The 20,748-nt window shown below is 40.1% G+C and overlaps 1 protein-coding gene and 1 long non-coding RNA gene across 4 annotated transcripts; both read right to left on the reverse strand.

Annotated features, from left to right (window-relative positions):
* Positions 2,892-10,082, reverse strand: LOC109720957. 3 transcript variants are annotated; one of them, XR_002219107.1, is made up of 3 exons: positions 8,774-10,082; positions 3,829-3,954; positions 2,892-3,144 (listed from the first exon to the last, which is right to left on the reverse strand). XR_002219107.1 is itself a non-coding variant. In XM_020248335.1 (2 exons), the coding sequence occupies exon 1, from the start codon at positions 9,961-9,963 to the stop codon at positions 8,779-8,781; it is 1,185 nt and encodes a 394-aa protein (XP_020103924.1). In that variant the 5' UTR covers positions 9,964-10,081; the 3' UTR covers positions 2,892-3,144; positions 8,774-8,778. The 3 variants fall into 3 exon arrangements, 2 of the variants coding, with proteins under 2 accessions (XP_020103924.1, XP_020103925.1); XM_020248335.1 differs by lacking the exon at positions 3,829-3,954 and having other exon boundaries at positions 8,774-10,081; XM_020248336.1 differs by lacking the exon at positions 2,892-3,144 and having other exon boundaries at positions 3,505-3,954.
* LOC109721047 lies at positions 12,639-13,828 on the reverse strand. Its single transcript, XR_002219126.1, has 3 exons — positions 13,772-13,828; positions 13,592-13,682; positions 12,639-12,677 (listed from the first exon to the last, which is right to left on the reverse strand). It is a non-coding gene; the product is annotated as an uncharacterized LOC109721047 (long non-coding RNA).

Below are 20,748 nucleotides of genomic sequence, written 5' to 3' on the forward strand. Positions count from 1 at the left end.
GAAAAAATTCAGATCATAGATCAAACATTCGAATCTTGCAATTTGCACAAGTCCAGTGTGCTACAAACGTGGTCACTAGATGCTCATATGTCGTCTACAGTGAAGATAATAAAATCAGCGCCTTATCTTCGTCATCCAGATTGACTCCGATGCTAGTCAACTGGGCCACCACCTTGTTGAACTCGTTCAGATGCTCGTGTAGGCTCGCCGCTTCTTGCATCTGCAGTGTAAACAGTCGCTGCTTCAGATACATTCTATTCGTCAGGGACTTGGCCATGTACAGATCTTTCAATTTCTTCCACAACTTCGCCAGTGTTGTCTCGCTGGCTACGTTGTAAAGAACCTCATCTGCTAATGATAGATAAAGCGTACTCAGCGCCTTCCGCTCCATCTTCGTCCATGCCGCATCCGTGACCTCCGCCGGCTTCGCCTTTTTTCCGTTCAACGTCTCATCTAATTCTTGCTGTATAAGGATTGCCCGTATTTTAATTTGCCACAATCCAAAATTGTTCTTGCCATCGAACTTTTCGATTTCGAATTTTGTGGCCATCTTCGTCGATCTCTCCCGCAGATCAGTAACCTTTAGATCTGATACCAATTGTTGGGAATCCGGTACTCGCCCCGGTACCGAATCTTGAGAATCCACAACATGCTCCGATACTGACTACTGTAGATCCGGTACCGATTGTTGGGATTCCGCAACGGAAGCATCGAATCGGATTTTTACCATAAACCCGTCTCCTCAGCAAAAGCTGATACAATCACAAAAGAGAGAAAAACCAAAACAAAAAATATGCGGATAAAATAAGATTCATTAAATAAGAGAATATTACACCTGACTCCTCTTCTACAATAGAATAGCCACAACCTGAACCTTCTTTCTTAAATCTCTTCTACCTTTCTCTTATCTTTTATTAATCTAAAAGACTACTCACTCATAGACGCACCCGTGTACAAGATGCATCCAACTCACTATCTCTCTCTCTTTTTCTCTCTCTGGTACGGCACCCAAGGCTCCAGCCGTACTCCTTCAAGAGCACACACCTAATTAATTAGCCAATGCATTATTTATAATGCTCAACTTAAAATGTACCCAATCCTAGTATATTTAGGATTCCAACTTTAATTAATATTTAAATCTATCTTAATTAATCTCGAATAGATTTAAATATTATTCATAATCTAGTTATGTTTATCCTCTAATTAATATGTAAATCTTAATTTATCTCCAAAAAATTTAAATATTAATTCTTATCCAAATAGGATTCAACTACAAATCTAACCAAATCCTAACATATTTGATTAGTAATTTGTGTGGGGAGATAAGGGCTTAATTGCTACTTGTAAGAAGATAAGGAAGAAGAGTCTTATTGTGTTTTTGTGAAAGATAATATATGCTTGTTGAAAAATAATATGGTTTATTTTCATGCTCTTCGTTAATTTAATTATTAGTTTCACATAAAAATTGAGTTTGTTAAATCTTAAATTGCATTCAATCTAACATAGATACATAAAAATTTCAATATGAATGTAAAACTTTAGTTTTACTGCTGCTAATTCTAATACATAATGATAAGTACATATTAGTGTATACTGTTATTTGAATAATATTGAATATTTATATTTGATTCATAGTCGAATCCAAAGAAATATCCGGCTATCTGAATCTTTATGTAGCTGATATGATAACGAAAATTTAGCATCCAATACATATCAGCATCCAAATTTGTATACGAAAAAAGAAAAAAGAAAAAAGAATAAAGAATGAGTATATGGCTTCATCAAATATCCAGTCATATCCAATCTGTTTTCACCCTTACCTTAAACTTGAAATTAAAATTATGAATAAATTTAATTCAGATTGTAATTCTTGTGTTCAAATTGGAACTCAAAAGTGTAAATTAGTTCTATATTTTGAATTCAAGTTTCCATTTAAATTGCGACTAACCAATTTAGAATTATAATTTTAATTTGGAGTTTTAACTAAATTTGAATTCTATGTTTAAACTTATATTATTATGTTCTGATTTTATAAGCTAAATTTTTAAATTTTATGTTATATTTTAATTTTTAAACTTGCATTTTATTTTAAATATTTTTCTTGCGATAACTAAATTTTTTTTTCATCTCAACCAAACAATAAAAATAGAAATGAACTCTTCTTAGGCTTCGTTTGAGATTGCGGGGACATTGCACGTGCGGTGAGAAACAACGATGAGAAAATATTCTGATTGTTTCTGTACGTAATATTGCGTTTCGCATACTGCGGTTAGTTGGTTACGATATATTTTCTGCGGTCCCATCGGAGAACGCAAAAATATATTTCTACATTCTTTTTCTTTTTCTACGGTCCCATCGGAGAACGCAAAAGTATACTCCTTCTCAACTCTATTCTATCTAATAGCGTTAGATCCACCTCAATATCAAATTAAGCCTTATTTCGATTATCCTTGTAAATCAAACATACGAGAAGATTTCAGTGTTCTATTTCCAATTCCAGACCATTCGGATTATGATTTGAACCAAACGCGCCCTTAAAATTTGTACAGTCAAGATATGCAAACCACAAAAGCAGTAAATGGAGGAATAGTAATTCCGCTAAGTAAACGATGTCGAAAAAAACTAAAATTTTATTTCTAAGAGCTTCATATACCTTACATCATATTTAACGGTGTGAATCGTTAATTTGAACACCTTAAGATCGAAAACAAGACTATAGTACCGAAACTCCGATACTGTAGATAGTATAGTAGCCTAATTCTATATGTATATATATATTGATAATGAAGCACAGCCTAAATACAGATACATTATACACTATAACTATGAAGAAACATATATAATGGCAACTGCTCAAACACTAATAAAGGATTAAAAAAAAATCACAAATGGAACAATAAGCACAAGAATAGTTGGCACCCAGACACTATAATGATGCTAAATAATTGAGAGTGCATAGATATAACTGTTACACGCTCGCTAAATAATCCCGCAAAAATATTCAGTTTCATCTCATAAATACAGTTCAACCATAAATACTTCAGTCGACGATAGAGCCCATTCATATGAAAATAGTCCATCCGTAACATATTCCACATCGCTCGCACAAGTAATCCGATTCATGACACGATTTCAAGCTTTTCCCTGCAATAAAGATAAGACATTAGCTTCCGCAATGTGTTATCTAGAAGTTATTCATATTCTTTCCATCAATCTGAAAAGAACCATCGCATGTGTCATCAAAAAGTTTTTACTGTGATCTACGATGATTGATTTATATCAAATAAATAAATTGATACTTAATCTACTAGAACAATTTGATGTATCTTAAATATTCATTTAGGGGCTTGCAGGAGCTTGAAGCCGCAAGATAACTATAAAAGGTTCAAGCACAGATAACAGCGAACAGAAAAGACCATAAATCCTCCTCCACTCATGCTTTTCTCATCAAGTATTGTACTATGCTCTTACGCTAATTGAAAAATTGCGCCATATCTAAAGTAAAAAGTGATAACGGGAACTGCTTTTTTTAAAAAAAGTAAACAAAATTTATAATAACTTGTCCAATGTAATGTTTCCCCAGTTTTATATTCGTCTAGTGTGAAGTTTCTCTTGTTTTATATCTAATTTGGATTTTAAATGTATAGAACTGAAATTACATCTCCTAAGTGAATTGTTGTTTTGAACATAAGAAGTGGATTGTGCTTGTTCACCAGCTGACAAATCCATCGGGCCATTTCCCTACAGCAGTTGTGCCGTTAGAGGCTTGTAAGCAAGTCTGCACGAGTGCAGGAATTCATGGATGTTTTGTGGATCAGAATAACATACTCGGTGGAATGCCCTGATGTACTTTTTAAGTTAAGAAAACTGAATGGAGGATTGATCCTTTCACAGTTCATCCCCTGATGGCAAGGTAGTTCGACTGAAGGCCAGCAGTCCTAGTAACCAACATGCCTGTGAATCGTGATGCACATCAAACGGGTAAAAAACCAAAGAATATAAGGTGTTTAGATCAAATGATCCCAAAATTCACAATCTCTAATGGCTACTAGGGGCCAATTGCTCATTTGACGGGGTCAGTTACCCTTAATTTAAGTTAAAATGAAGTATATATATATATAGAGTCCGGCTACTATACTATTATGAGTATGATCGCCCTCGTACTCATAAGTTGTTTTCGATGATAGAGCTTCCGAATCGACGATCCACACCATTAAACGTTATCTAGAGCACTTGAAACATCTAGAAATCAAATTTCATAATTTTTCGACATCATTTCCCCTACGATCAAAAGCTCACAAAATTGACAATTTTTAACACCCGGTATGGAATACTTGCTAGTTTAACGGTGTAAAAGAATCTGAATAGGTTGAATTTTTTATAGAAAATTCTATTCACTACATAGATAGAGATCAATAACTCCGATCTTAAATTGAAGGATCCGATTATCCATTTTTAAGACATCGTTCGATTTTGACCGTTCATTTTATGCCCGCTTGATGGACTTTATTATGATTTCGAAAAATTACGAAATTTATTTTCTAGAAGTTTCAAATACTCTAGATCATATTTAACGGAGTGATTNTAGAAGCTCCAAACCAAGCTCCAAAGTCCTCTAGGGTTGAAGGTTGATCCTCAAACAAGCTCCAACCAAGATCTCACACTTCTCCAATGATGGAAAACCCACAAAAAGCAAGAAGGAGAAGAGAAAAGAGATCAAAACTAGCAAAAATCCAACAAAAATGGAGAAGAAACCATAGGGGAGGAGTTCTCACCTGTTCTCCACTGGTCTAGGGCTCAAAGGAGCTCACAAAGGGGCTGGGGTGACATATATAGATGTTGTAACAATTGCAAACACCCCCCTGCCCGAACTGCAGCCCAGACTGCACTGTGTACCCGTACACGGGTTTGTGTACCGATACACCACCCACGAAAAGCCAACCCGAGCCTCGGGTTTGCTGGGACATAGCCTGTGTACCGGTACACGGGCCCGCGTACCGGTACAACCATCACAACGTACCGGTACAGCCATCAAGTCCGTACCGGTACACTGCCCTCTAAAGGCTACCCGAGAGCTAGCCAAAAATCCAACTTTTTGGATTTTGACGCAAGGTTTTAAACCACCATTCTCGGGACTCGAACCATAGGTCGGAACACTGTCGACGACCAACCAGAAAATCTGGAAAAGCTCATAACCCATTCAATCACTCGAACCCAGCAATTTGTAAGGTCCAGTGCGTCACAATATATCAAGTCACATCCAATGTTGAATTGAGTAATGTTTCCCTTGACTTCTTTTATGCTTGTTCAGTTTCTACAATTCATTTGGTCGATGGACAAGACAAATAAATTATAATTTTCTAAAATTATGGTATTCAATTCCTAGAATCTTGAAATCCTATAGATCATGTTTGACAGAGTAAATTGTCGATTTGGATGCCTAGTCATTCAGAGTGATCCGATTTTACCAACTTACTGATTAAACCATAGCTGAGATACTAAAATATACCTCTATCCTACTACAATGCCAATATATTACCAAAATACTCCTATACTTCTATAAATAAATCAAAACAAAATGCCACAGCCTCATCCACGATTCCGCGCTGATTTAACATCCCTCATTCGATGTAATACACTGGACTTTCGCAAATTGCGGAGTTCGAGTATGTGGAATGGTGTGTGGATCACTCCTACATGTTCTAAAAGGTTAGAACAAGTTTTTGGATAAGTTTGAGAGTGATCGGAATGTCGGAAACAAGAAAGTGCATTGCTCGGGCGAAAATCAGCATTTTCTGCTTGGTGTACCGGTACAGCCATTATGGTGTACCGGTACACAATGCAGGAACGTGGCAGCTTGGGTATTTTGGTAATTTCACATTTGACACCTACCTATTTGATCCCAGCACGACTCTTGGAGCTTGCTGGAGTGTGCTAGAGCCCAGAGAAGCAACCTTGCACCATTTTCTCTCTCTCTCTCTAGGGTTTTTCTCTCTCTACAAAGAATTCGCCGATTTCGCTCGTTTTCGTCGTCGCGCGCATTCTTCGCTGGTTGCGAGCGTCGCAGCACCTTTGTGCACGTGCAAGAGAGCGTTTTGGAGGGATTTTCGCAGCCCTGGACCAGTGAGGTGCTGGTTGGAAGCTTGAGAAGGTAAACGACTTGATTTTTCCNTTAATCTAAAACTGCCCATTGACCTGTCCATACACATTACACAACTGGCCCACTCTTCTCTATCTTCATGTATACTTCAATCATAATTAATTTAAACTACACATCTACGTATCTATATATATCACACAAGTGGCCCATTCTCCCATTTCTTCGTACATTGAAAGGTTTGTTACTTGTTCATAAGCAAATGACTCTTTTGAATTCCCGTAATTCGGAAACTATTAATTGCATTAGTAAAAAGCTATACCTCATTCCTCACTTTTCTTCATCTCTAGAACTGCAGGCTCAACTTAAGGCTTGCTGGTTGGTACCTGCGGCCCCAAGTTCGAAGCTGTAATATCCCAGACGATTCGCAACCGCCAGTGATGAGAATTCTCTGAGGTTTGGTCGGCGATGAGGATGATGGGCACTCGCAATAAGGGATCAGGTGAGAAGAGAAGGAATTGAGGTGAAAGATTAGAGAGGAAAAGAGGAAGAGATGGGGATGAGGTAAAGGAAGAAGAAGAGAGAAGGGAATAGAAGCTTGGGGAAGAAGTACTTGTAATTAATTCAATGTATCTCTTCCTTACAACTCCTGGCTTATATAGCCCCTCCCTAATTACATTGTTTAGGTTAATTAACTATGCTAATTAGCTAGTAATAAACTGTAGCAGCTGCAAAAGATATAGTTATACGTGGGCTTAGTATAGGCTCCATCTTCTCGGGCTTGGACCGCCTCTTCTCAGTCCGTGGCTCAACATGGTCACCGGGGTTGAATTCGGGTATGCTCTCTTCCCCTCACCCAATGCCCGTTCCCCGACCACCCGATCCAACTTAACCCAATCCCCTTTATTGTTTGGGAGCCTCAGATACTGCAGACCCTCCAGATTCTTTGACCCTGTTCTACCATGTTCTTCTATTTCTCTTGCTACTATGCCATTGCGCCTTCGCCGGTCTCCCCCTTTCGGTGCTAGGCCATTACAGAAGCTTAGTTGCTTCACATTTCAGCTAAGTTCATTTCTTAAAAAAAAATAAATAAATAAAAGAAAATGAACGAAGCTTGTAGTATGCTACCTTCCTCTCAAAAAGCTTAGGAGGTCAATAGCACAATCCGAGTTCACAGTCGAAAGAGCTCTATTAGAGGTCACCCCTACTCTTTTGATGTGGTTAATGATTATTAAGTTTCTCAACCTAATCCTTTCACCTTTTAGAGACTTTAATCATTTCAGTTGGTGTTGCACTTCTACTTGTTTCTAGTTCTCATTAAGATGTATTGCTTATAGAAGATAGTTTCAATTTCGCATGTTCAAAAGTAAGGCTGCATAGCTCTTGTTTAGAAAGAAGGAGAAGCGCTAGTCCAAGAGTGAAGGAAGGAAAATCACAGGGAAGATATAGCCGCCTTTCCACAGTCAATGCCATATCTAATTCTAGCTGGCAAACTAACCACTAGAAAATATTTTAAACAAGAAAAGTATCTAGAGTGTCAAACCCACTTCCTCTATTGCTAAGCAAAAACCAACCTACCACAAGAGAAACAAGAAATTCTCAAGCTGACCCACTTTCGACATTCGAATACCCACTACTCAGGTTTTCACATCCAAGGACAGGGAATAAAAGTCAAGAGAATAGAGAAGTAATAAATACTAAAGGGCATAAACATAATCAGCTAAGCTTTACGGTCAAAGGGCACTAGCATGGGGTGCGCCGATGTGCCATTGACACTGCATAGCACGCCTCGGCAGAACGCCTGTTTTAGATGTCGGCACAGGTTGCACGGGTTTATCAGCATGGGTGGCATGTGCAGTACGTCCCAACAGTACCAGACCGTGCCGACTGCCACGACAATACTTTACACGCTAGAAACTTTATAGTTCTATACTAAACCAATTTATTTATTTAAATTAATAAGCCAAAATTTGCAAAAAAAAAAAAAAAAAAAAAAAAAAAAAAAAAAAAAAAAAAAAAAAAAAAAAAAAATTTGCAAAAAAAAAAAAAAAAAAAAAAAATCTTACTTTTCGTTCACAAAGTCATTTATTAGTCCTTTCATTAATTTTAATTGGTCAATGTTAAATTCGTCTTTGAGTTTAAATAAATAAGGTAAATTAATCCGCAGTCACTAGACTCCTATAATCCAGAGTCTCTACACTTCTAACTGAAATTTGAGTTCCCCGATGATAAGGGCATTTCAACTGAGGCACCGAGCTTCAATTCTACTTCAAATAAGTAACTTTGTTCAAGTCCATACCAATTTTCTCCAAATAAAATGACTAGGTGGCAACTAATTTGGTTGCAAGTTACAACATCGCCTGGAGGTGCCATCGCTACTACTTTTATCTTTTGAAGATGATTTTGGCTACTAATTCACTCGGCAAATCACCTTTCGAAATGTTGTAAAAAAAAGCTTATCTATAAGCAGTTAAATCAGTTAAGGGTGGTGATAGCCACCGTTCCGAGGAGGTATACGGAGGAAACGTGATTGAAATAACAATTACCGTTGTTCAATGATGATTAAATGAAACTAATTAAAATTTGACAATCTAAATGAAACTCCAAACAAATAGATAGCAAAACCAGCATCAAGAAGAAGAAGAAGGCATGGATCAAATTAGTGCGAGTCCGAACCTAAGTTAGGATAGAGATGGCGAGATCCAGACAGGCGGAGGCCAGTTGAATCGAGGGTCGGGAGAATGGCAGGGCTGGAGACTGGCATCTTCGAGGCAGTATATCCCGACGTCGCGCCTCGCCAGTCTGACCTCCTCGCTGTACAGCATGTCCCACCAGTCGTCGGTGAGATAGACGCAATTCGGCCGCAGCCCGCGGACATCTTCGGGCGAGAGCAACATGGAAGAGCCGATCCCGAGGAACAGAGCTCGGCCGCCCAGGCTGCTGATCGGAATCCATCGATTTGTTCCCCAGTCGAGCCTCATGACCTTGATTTCGCAAGTCGTCAAGGTTTTCGCGACATCGTCGAAGTCGAAGTTCCTCCACACCTGCAGGAGATCGCCGGTGGCGTCGTCGGCGACGAGGTACCTCCTGTACTGTCCTGCGACAAGGGGGTCGAACTGGCTGGCGACGAGCCTGACGACGTCGGCGTAGCCTCCGCTGAGGTCGACGGCGAGCAGATCCCCATTGCCCGACAGAGCGAGGAGGCTGCCGCGGCGGAAGGCGACGTCGTGGAAGCGCCAGCCGTCGTCGTGGAGGCGCCACCTGTCCGCCCCCGCGGTGGTGAACGCGAGCTTCGACGCGATGCCGTAAAGGGCGACGACGGTGAGGGGGCCGCCGGCGGCGGGGCTGGAGGAGAAGGCGACCTTGTCGAAGGAAAGGCCACGGAACTCCTCGGGCTTGTAGTGGAAGTAGTAGTCGGTGGGGTCGGAGAAGTGGAAGTAGGAGGCTACGGAGCCGTCGGGGGCGTAGGAGGGGTGGATGTCGGGGAGGGTGGTGATGGAGGGTAGGGGGATTTCTTGCCCGGTGAGGGGGTTGAGGAGGGCGGGCTCGGAGAAGGGGTCGAGGGTGGCCAGCCAGCCGTGCTGGGAGCCGACGCAGTACTTGCCGCGGAGGCCGGGGACGGGCAGGCGGTGGAGCGTCTGGCCGGGGAGGCCGAGGAAGGTGAACTCGTCGCTGCGCTCGCCGTCGTCGTCGCCGCCGCCGCCGAGGAGAAGGAGGTAGGGGACGTGAGGGGACGGCGGGACGCCGGACACCGAGTGGGCCCAGAGCCGGCAGACCTTGCGGAAGGCCATGTAGTCGATCGCCGTCAGACGCGCCGCGATGGCCGCCAGGACGCCCGACGAAAGGTCCGTCCAGTCCCTCGCCATCGTGCGCACCACAAAGTACCTAACGTGAAGCGCCTGCTCGTCTTCAGATTTGCGAATTGAGACCACCCAACTCAACTCGACTCCTCTCTCTCTCTATATATCTAAATAATTAATACTAGTAATCCTATTCGATCCTATTCGGATTCGTATTATAGGTCTACTCAAAATGGATGTTTAGATTCCGATATATTATTATTACGAATAATTATCTATATACCCTTCGAAATTTTAAAAATATCTAGTTTATCCTTATTTTTTTCTTTCTCATATATATCTCTCCTATGTTCCCAAAATCCCACGTTATTATGAAATATCTCTATAGTTAGCACCGTTAAGTTAACTTGACGTGAGTTAAATATCTACAAAAGTTTTTTAAAAAATCAAAATAACTTTTTTGCTCTTAACTTAGGAGCAAATAAGAAATATTGTTGATAATAGAAGGGTATATTTGAAAGGGCAATTTCATACAGATAAGCTATTGCTAATATTTTATTAACAGAATTTAACTCTGGGAGTATATTTGAAATAGGTTGGAATGTAAAAAGAGTATTTTCAATATTAGCATTAAGTGGGGTAAATTAGAAAGTCGGAAACTTGTTAGGGGTATATAAGCAATTATTATTATTATTATTTTATTATTATTATTATTATTATATTAAAAAAACTTGTATAATCTGCCTAAATTCTTAGTATATTGTTTAGTTCAAAAATAAGATAATCTTACCTATAGGAGAAGCAAAAATTAAAATAATTTTTTATTTAGATGAGAATTGGATTATTCAAAGAGATAAGAAAAATACTTTCCGATGGTTCGATTAGAATAATAGGAATAACATTTATTATAACTACAAAATAATAATTTTTATTTTATTAAAATAATAAGAATAGAATTATTAATAAAATAATATTTTAAGAAGTTTGTTAATTAATTAACTAGGAATATTGTAAAAGGAGATGGAGAAGCATGTTAATTAGTTAATTAATTATAAAAAATAAATTAAATAGGTTAACTAATTAATTAATTATTTAGTAAGTGACATATTTACATAATAAATTAATTAGTATAATTTAAAATATTTATTAGGATAGTTTTCAGTTATAAATACGATCCAGTTTTCCACCATTAGATCTCCTTTTTTTTATCCATTACATCTTTTAGATCATGCTATTATGCCAACCACCCAACAAACCCTATACAAGATCAGCTATAAGATTTTACTGTTATGTATGTGCTATCAAAGTTACAATTTATATGCATGTATGTGCTATCAAAGTTACAATTTATCAATTACATCCTTTAGATCATGCTATTACTCCTGAACTGTCCGCTCACCCTGCTGGATTCTCTTCAAATCCTCCTCGATCTTCTGTTTCATACTGTTGGGAAAATACATCCCATACAGCATTCCACAGAACTCATCCCACCTCAACTGCGTCGCCACCAGTCCCTGGTCTCGCCTCGCTCTCCGCCACCAATCATGTGCATCATCGGATAGACAGTGTACTCCCAGAGGTATCTACTCCCCCTCTGGAACGAATAGATCCTCAAATAACTTCTCCATCGCACTGACCCATCCCTCAACAATCGAGGCCTCAGTGCCTCTGCCATCGAAGATCGGTGGATCAAATCGGCGAAAACGAGCTAACATCTCCGTCCACCGCTCCTGCTCGGCCTTAGTCAACAGTACTGGCCCCTAGCAGGCGCAACTGGCGCTACTGGAACTGCTGCCGATGGAGGAACTGCTGCAGCTGGTGCTGTCACTGGAGTAGTCGGGGGTGGAACTGGCGACTCTGGTGGCCTCGGTACAGAACTCTGGGGCGCAACCAACCTCTTGCACATCCTCTCCAATAACTCCCCCTGCCGTCTCGTCACCTCTGTCAGAGCGGCTAACTGTGCACTCAAATCCGGGGATGCACTCGCCTCCGGTCGGGCCCTCTGCTCCACAACTGGGGGTGCACTCGCCTCTGCCTGCTCCGGCATCTCCGGAGATCTAGCACGATCCTGCGCCAACTGCGCACGCTCCCGCAACGACGGTCGGCCTCAGCGACGATACATAGCTGTAAAGAACAAAACAGGGGTCAGATACAAAAAAACACTCTCGACCCAATCAAACGAAAGTCTAGAAGGCGGCCCCTGTTTCTCCTCAAAATTATGTCGTCTGCAGCCAACATAATTTTTCAGGACAAAACAGGAACTCCTCCAATCACTCACTCCACTCTAGGAGGAGTTAGAACCACAAATCGTTGACTTTCGCGATAAATCATGCCTCTCGCGTCTTGCCTTCCTAAGGTTTGCCAAACTTAGGATTTCTAGGTCCCAACGACCTACAACTAAGCTCTGATACCAACTTAATCTGTCACGCCCCGAACTACACGTTCCCCGGGCGCGCCGACAAATCCGCCGTATACAAAAGAATTTTTCCTGTATACGAAGCGATAGCTGTACCTATAAATCATACGATACAACAAACAGTAGTATAGAGCTGCTAGAAGAAACAGAAGAAATACCAAACTAAGTTCCATATATATAAACCAAAATCCAAGATACAAAAACTACTCGCACTGGCGAGTTAAAGATAGGTATGTACATAAACTCCATCAAAACAACTACCTGCAGAAGGGCACCTCTAGCTCGGCTCGTCGGGTAGGGCTCTAACTCGCGACGCCCTTGCCTCGATCCAGATCAGCAATAGCAGCAGCCGAAGACGATGGCTCTGCAAAAGATGAAGTAACAACAGGGCGTTAGAACTACTGTAAAAATAAGTAGTCCTCAATGGGTACCGCCCAAAACAATATCGGTCCACCCACTAAGTCTACAGAAGGGAGCAAGAATAGTAGTAAATGCAGGAATAAAGTCTACCGCTATCAAACACTACACTATCATGCTCTACACCGACCAACTGTAGAAAAATATTCAACCTGACCCAATCCAATCGGGACTGTAAGCATACCCGTCCCCGGGACTGTGAATACACCCGTCCCTGCCCCGTTGCGACTATCGAGCTCTATCCACACTAACTAGTCCTTGGAGAGCAAGTCCAACTGGCATGAGCGACACCAAAGCGAAAGCACATAGCCTGACTCCGGAGTGGCACTCGTGGGCGCTACCCAACCGAGTATGCAGCGTATCTCTGTCGAGCTCAATCAGGCTCCAACTAGCCAAAGTCAAGTGAACAAGGTCAAAACAGGTCTACAAACCAAACCCACGTTCCCTCGGCACAATCTGTGACCAAAACAAGAATCTGGGTCCACCGCTAACCCGAACGGCACCCAACGACCCGAAACAGCCTAAACTCTGCTGAAAAATAAGCTCGGCATCCCAGCACGAGCGTAAATGCCTTCTAAACTACCCCAAGTATCCATCGCACTAATACTGCAACGATATAATCGAATCTCGGCTCCTAGAGCTAAATCTGGTAGTTTAAGCATATGACGGATCAAAACGCATGTTTTCTCCTAAGTCGAATTTCAAGTCCAACATGTATAATATAAACATTCATTTCAGCATGCTTTTATATTCATATTACATCCAAAATGCTAATCGATGAATTAAAGCATGATATACAAAAATCGAACTATACACGTCGACTAAACATGCACTTAGGAGCGAAACCGATGATACACCCACCTTTAGTGAAAATCCTGGCAGCAAGAGGGTCTCGGATCACAAGCAACACTGCTGGAAACACCTCCAAACCAGCAACAAAGCCCCTCAAGATCTGGATATAACAATTCACCCAAAATCCAATAAAATTCATCAATTTCAGCCTTAAGCTTAGGATTTCTCAATTCCAATGTCAAAACTCACCTAATGATCTCCAAATCAGGTGAGAACAATTCCAAAACCAGCAAATACTGAGAGGTGATCAAACTCAGGTCCAAAATCCTACTTCCAACAAAGATAGCATCAAGAAAAGTTCAAAAATCCCATTTTCAGCTCAAAGTCAATAGCAGTCTAGAAAAACTTCAATTCGACCAAGCTAACCTCAACCAAAATCTACAATTCAGGGCTTCGTGGATTCCTCTGGAAGTCTAGAATCCAGCAAACCAAGTTTCGTCGAAATCCGACCTTCCTACGTCGCGCACGAGCCAAAACACTGGAGGTCGTCGCTGAAGAACTGCAGAATCAGCACTCCATCAAGCTGGATCAATGGAAATTTGATGCAATTTGAGGCAAATCCGAGTGTTGAGATGCTAAAAGGGACTTCTCTGTGAAGAAGGGAAGGAAAAAGCTCACCAGGGTCACCTTCCATCTATTTATAGGCTGCTGGAGGAATAAGATAAGCCCCAAGAGAAACAGCTGCTATCCAGTACTCATGCAGAATCGGGCGTTTCCGGGCGCCCGGAACCATGTTCTGGGCGACCAGAACATCCCGACTGCACAAAACGGGCTCCTCGGACTCTCCGCTCGCGGTGTGCTGCACCCGTAAATGGCTCCGGCGGAACTCACCTACCGCCCTGCCACGCGTCGAAGCAAGCGGTATTCACGATGTCGAATTTCCAGACCCACTTCTGGGCGCCCGGAACTTGGGATCCGAATTGGCTTCCAGTTTCAGTTAAATTCAACACTCGTTTCTGGGCGACCCTAAAAATGTTCTGGGCGCCCGAAACTGGCAAAACTCCAGTTTTGCTTAATTGAGTGCGTCGAGTCCAATTTTGCATCCAATTCGTACGGAATTGACTGCGACTCAGTCCGACACTTTCCAGAGATGTCGACCAGTCACTAATACTGAAGTCAATCCTATCCAAATGTCAGGAACACTACAATATACATATATATATATGTATATGTATATATATATATATATATATATACTATATATATATATTATATATATTATATAATGAGAGTTCCGGCTACTATCTATTAATAGCAGCAAGTACTTGTGTGCTACCAAGTTTCCTGCCGTTAGATTCTACCTTTTGATCATGTTTGTTCACCCGTTAGATCATACTTCTCAAGCCAAGTTGTTTTTTCTTGATGTTGGGTGCTTCGAATCGACGATTGGCTCATGAGTTGATCTAGAGTATTTGAAGTATCCTATAAAAATAATTTTTCGATTTTCGATATCATTTGCCTAGTGATCCCAAGGAGCTCCAAAATCATCGAGATTGAAAATAAAAATCTCCAAAATGTGATGGAATGACATTAAAATTTAGATTCAAGAATTGATCTTGTTTTATATGGCTATAAAAAATTTTCTAATCAAATTTTTCAGCTGATTTGGATATTCATACACTGTTAAATCGTTGCAAAAGGCTTACCAGCCGGCCATTAAAATTATTGATTTGAGGCCCTTCAACATCACTAAGGAAAATGATAATTGAAAAAATACAAAAGTTATTTTCTAGGTACTTCAAATACTCTAGATCAACTCTCAAACGAGAGCGCGAATCGTCGATTCGACAAGTTCGAAATGCGAAAAACACTTGAAACGCACGGAGGGCTCCGTGCTTCCATAAGCATACCAGCCCACTCTATATATATATTATATAGGTACATATAGAGTGCAGCTAGAATATCTCTAATAGTCCCTAATGTATGTTGTGTCTTTTTGATTTTTATGTCATGATATGTGTTAGTATGTTATTGGTATATGATGGTAAGGTGGTGGAGAGTAGAATAGTGTTTGCATCCAAAGTTTATTTAAGTAAATTCAAGGAGTAGACTCAAGGGATAGAAATTAGAAGCACCAAGGGCTTGATGCTTCTAAAAAGTATTCTAGCTCTAAAATATGATATAATTATATTATAAAAGTATATATATATATATATATATAGAGAGAGAGAGAGAGGAGAGAGAGAGAGAGTTGAGCTAGAATACTATCGGTAGTAAACGAGCCGTTTTACTACCGATTTGTTTTCGATGATAGAGCTTCCAAATTGACGATCAACTCTGTTAAATATGATCTAAACCATTTAAACTACCTAGAAATCAAATTTCACGCACTTTCGATATTGTTTTTTTATCCATCAATAAAAGTGAACAGAAAAATGAATGGCTGAAAATGAATTACTCTTTAAAAAATGATGATAGGAGTCTTGTAATCAAGATCAAGAGTATAGATATTATTTTAAATAGTTTAAAGAATTTTCTAACAAAAATTCATTTGATTTGGATATCTTTACGCCGTTAAACGAGAAAACGCTTCTTATCGACCATTAAAATTACAAATTTTGAAACCCTTTGATCGTTAGGCAAATGATGTCGAAAAGATTTGAAATTTGATTTCTAAACACTTCAAGTGGTATAGATCATGTTCAACGGAGCCGATCGTCAATTTGGACTTTGGTTTGGATTAGTTTTTTTTTTTATTTGGTGCTGGTCTATATGAGGAGATCCATGTAGTTTGGAGTGTGGGTTTGAACTTTGGTTCTTAAGTTTCATGAAGATCTGAATTGGTTTTGATAAATTCTTAGTCCAGGCTTGATCTGATTTTGGCATTTTTTTTTATGGTCTAGTTTGGGTTAGATTTGTATTCAAACTTGGGCCTGGGCTTGGTATGGTTTTATGTAATTCAAGTTAAGGTTCAATTTTGCTATGGATCCAGACATGGACTAAATTCGGGCCCATATAGTTTGCATTCAGGCATGGGCTAAATTCAGGCCCATATAGTATGGATTCTTCAGGTTTAGGGCTAAATTGTATTTAAGTTCTGGATGTGGGCTCAGGCTCAATTTAGGCCCAGATGGCTTAGGTCCATGTTTTCTTTGGGCAAGCTACAAAATTGGACTCAAATTCAAGTTTGGGCTGAACTTGGGTCATGTGATTTAGATTTAAATTTGAGGTGAGTACACCTTGGTCCCATACGAGAGATTTTTTTTATTTTGAGGTGGTTAGTTTGAGATTATTTGGGACTTTTTCGAGATCAAAATATTAACCTCAAAATTTTAAATATTTGATTCAGAATCAAATTCAATGCTTAAAATTTTGAATGCACTTTTTTAAATTTTCAAATTCTCAGTTATGAGTAACGAAAATTCAACTCACATTAATTATAATGAAAAGATTAAAATCAACTTCAACATCATGACTTAATTTAATTTGGAGCATAAAGCATCCAATGCGATTAAATCTCAATTTGGTCTAATTTGGTCAAATCGAGAGGTTCGACTCTGGATAGAATCAAGGGGGGGTCGAACATCCCGTTGTTTTTCCAATAAAAGGACGATGAAAAGAGTAACAATCGGTAACCCGATTGATTTCTTTTGCCTCCCAATTATGAGAGCATTTTTCTCTCTTTATCTTCTTTGAAGGTATAGAACAACAAATATGGATAATCCTTTTTTGCCTCTTTTATATTCATGGGACAACTAAGGTGGAAAAATTCCCTCCTTGCCTCCCTTTTAGTAACAAAGCTCCTCTTTCCTAATTGGAGGAGTAATTTCTCTCTCTCTTTTGGTAACATTTTTTTTTTTTTTTTACAAAGAGAAGAGCACTGCTCTCTCTCTTTTGATGACACATTTTTTTTTATAAAGAGAAGAGCACCGCTTTCTCTCTCTATATGCAGCTTAGGTTCGCCGTTGAAAAATGCATCTTGGGCATTTCATCGAATAGTTGGTAGGCATGGTGCGTTGTGCAACACCGGTCTCAAGATTGCATTGGAGTTGCAGCAGAGTTGCAGATAGAGGTCACAACAGAGTTGGAGGTCGCGGCTACGACAGAGTTGATGCATCGGCAATGTCGAGGGTGAAGGCCGTCACGGCATGTAAGTTGAGGCGCAACGGCATTAGAGATGGGGTTGGAAAGCATGCAGGTTGGTGTCGAGGGCGGTGGACTCGGGCACTCCATTGACGGCGGTGTTGAGCTCAACCATCTTTGCCTTGCTCGCACGAGATGATGCGATTACGATAATATGAGAATTGAGGCTATGGCATGCAACCATGATAGAGAGAGAGGACTTTTTTTTAGAAGAGAGAGAGAACTTGTTTTTTTTAAAAGAGAGAGAAGACTTTTTTTTTTATAAAAGAGAGAGAGCTTTGTCATGAAGCATCAATAGGAAAAAAAATTGTTATTATTACCTATTTTTCTTCTTCTCTTTCGTGAAGAGAGAATAGGTAATAGGATGTGTGTTTTTTTTTGTTGAGAATAGGTTAGAAAGTAGATTCAAAAGTAGGTTCCAAAGTAGGTTTTTTTTGTGGGTGATATTTATGGGCCAAGTTATAACTACTTGGGATTTTTTTTTTGAAGAACGTGCATATGGTGGGGTTGTGGGAGGTGTGGGAAGTTGAGATATTTTGGCCTCTTTTGTACGGTTATGGGATCATGGATATGATGATATTGCAAATTAGCCCCTCTTATTTGTTTATATTATTTTTTTTACTTTAGTTATAGTATTTTAAAAGTAAATAAAATAAAATAGTAAAAACTAATATTTTTTTAAAATATGTATATAGATACGCATGTGTTTACTAATTTTTTTACTTTATTTTATTTTATTTTTTTACAAAGCAAAATATTTATATGTTTTTATTGAAGTGGAGCACCTCACAAATATATAAAGGCAAAGGACTAATTTGCTAATTTGTATATATGGAATAGCCATGTGCCTAAGAGAGATATTAGCGTTCTCTCTTTTCCTTTTTTTCAGTAGTCTATGCACCTAGTGCATAGATTAACCTATGCACCATGTTCCTAAATTTTCTACCATTCAAAAGTTGGATTCAAATTTTCTCTCTCTTTTTTTTTTATGCTTTAACACCATTCAATCGAGGGTTCCATCTCCCGCCGGCTACCCTCACGCCTTCCGCTGTGGGAGTCCATCGTCGCGAGGAAGCACGTTCCGAGGAATATCTTAGTGGAGGGCTCCCGCCGTCGTCGGCCTCCACCGTGGGGTTCGACCTTCAAGAAGCACTTTCCGGGGAACTGAATGGCGAGGTCCCGCCGCCGTTGGCCTCCACCGTGGGGGCCGACCTTCAAGAAGCATTTTTTGGAGAACTGAATGGAGAGGTCCTGCACCATCGGCCTCCACCGTGGGGGCCGAACATCAAGAACCTTTCAATTGAGGGTCTCCGAAGTGCTCCACCTTGACGGCCGACCTCCAAGTGCTCCCCGACAAAACTTTCAGTAGAGGCCTGTCTCTCCACTCAATCTGTCGTCGCTGATGGCGAAACTGTCCGCTTCTAGAGTCCACCGCCAAGGGTGGCCGGCCAACCTTCGGAGATGGACTCTCCACCCCGTCATTGTCCTACTGCAGCAACCGACACCGCTGTGGATGCTGCCCTCCATATCAAGGGCCCCTCCTCAAAGGTGACAGGCCAGCCTCCGGAGATTCCCTGGCGGTTCACAAGTCCTCACCCTCCTCCCGATACAGCGAAACCTCTCTCTTGCCAATGTCCCACCAAGATGCCCCCCTTTCCTTCATCTTCGTCTTCAAAGCCCCAATGCATAGTCTGTCGAGCAGCAGCAGATGCCACTCCCTAATGCAGTGACTTCCACCCTAGGGTATCTCCAAATCTGCCAAAGTCTACCACACCGCCTATGCTGTTGCCTGCGCTGCCTGTTTGGCCGACTCATACCAGTTACAGTGAGGACCGCCATGATGGGAGCAGTGTCAACGACGGCGGTGGCGCTGTTGATGATGGCGGCGGCGCCGACGGCGATGGCGGTTGCGCCGACGACGATAGTGGCAGTTCTAGTGATTATGTTGGTGGCGCGAAGAATGATAGTGGTAGCAGCACGACATCAAACAACGAGGTAAGAAATTTTATCTTGGCCTTTTACCTCATAGCTCCTTACAACACTATGAAATTAGAATAAGTATATCTAGATAGATAATTGTTATTACACGTGTATTTCCAGGTATAATTAGAAGTAAGAAGTTTGATTTTTGCCCTTTGAAAGATCTCGACATCTATAATTTGATAGGATAATAGGATAACATAATTTAGGTATGACCTTATATAGATACATAAATATCTCATTACGAACAGTCATTTAATTTAATTAAGCAGTTGTAGTATAGTGTAGATGAGAAATGTGGTCAGACGTCTAGAATGTATTAATATATTCCACTTTCTATCTAAATTTTTTGGATATGATAAGTCACCTTATGATCCTGTTTGGATGCATGAATATTTTGTTCCATATATCCTCTTAGTTTATTGAAGAAATTTGTACAATTGGATGATGAGAAGTATAATCAAATATTCGGTCTTCAATTTAATTTTTCAAAATAAATATAGCTGAAATATGCTATCCTAAAATCATAGATAGCAAGACCTTTCGGCAATGTTTGGATGCATGAATATTTTGTTTGGTATGTCTTTATGATTTACTCAAGGCCTTGTTTAGATGCTGATGTAGGACAATTTAGGGAGTTTAGAGGTTTTTGAGAATTGCTTAAAGATACAGATCGGGCGATTCGAAGAAATCAAACTAAAAATAAATAAACGATAAATCCGAAAATTCGAAAACTCAAATAAGAGATTAGTTAGGGAAAATTCACACCTTCAAGTTTCCACAAGGTCGGATCCATTGCATGCAGGGGGCAAGTCAGTTTAACTTTTTTCGATCATTGGATCTTAGCCACTTTGTTAGAACTTCTAGAATAGTGAAAAAAAGAGTTAGGGTAAGGGTTTAGAAAGGATGGAATTAGGAAATAGAGTAATAGAAAATTAGGGTTTAGAATTATCTGCAGAAAGAATAGAGAAATCGAAGTTAGTTTTTGTGTCATTTTTGCGCCAAAAATACTCTAATGCTCCTCAAACTCAACCAAAATAATTTGAATAATATTAGATGCTATTTTTCACACTGGAACTTTGTTGTTTGCAAAAGTTTAGTGT

This window comes from Ananas comosus, linkage group 15 (assembly GCF_001540865.1).
Source record: "Ananas comosus cultivar F153 linkage group 15, ASM154086v1, whole genome shotgun sequence".
NCBI lineage: Eukaryota > Viridiplantae > Streptophyta > Magnoliopsida > Poales > Bromeliaceae > Ananas > Ananas comosus.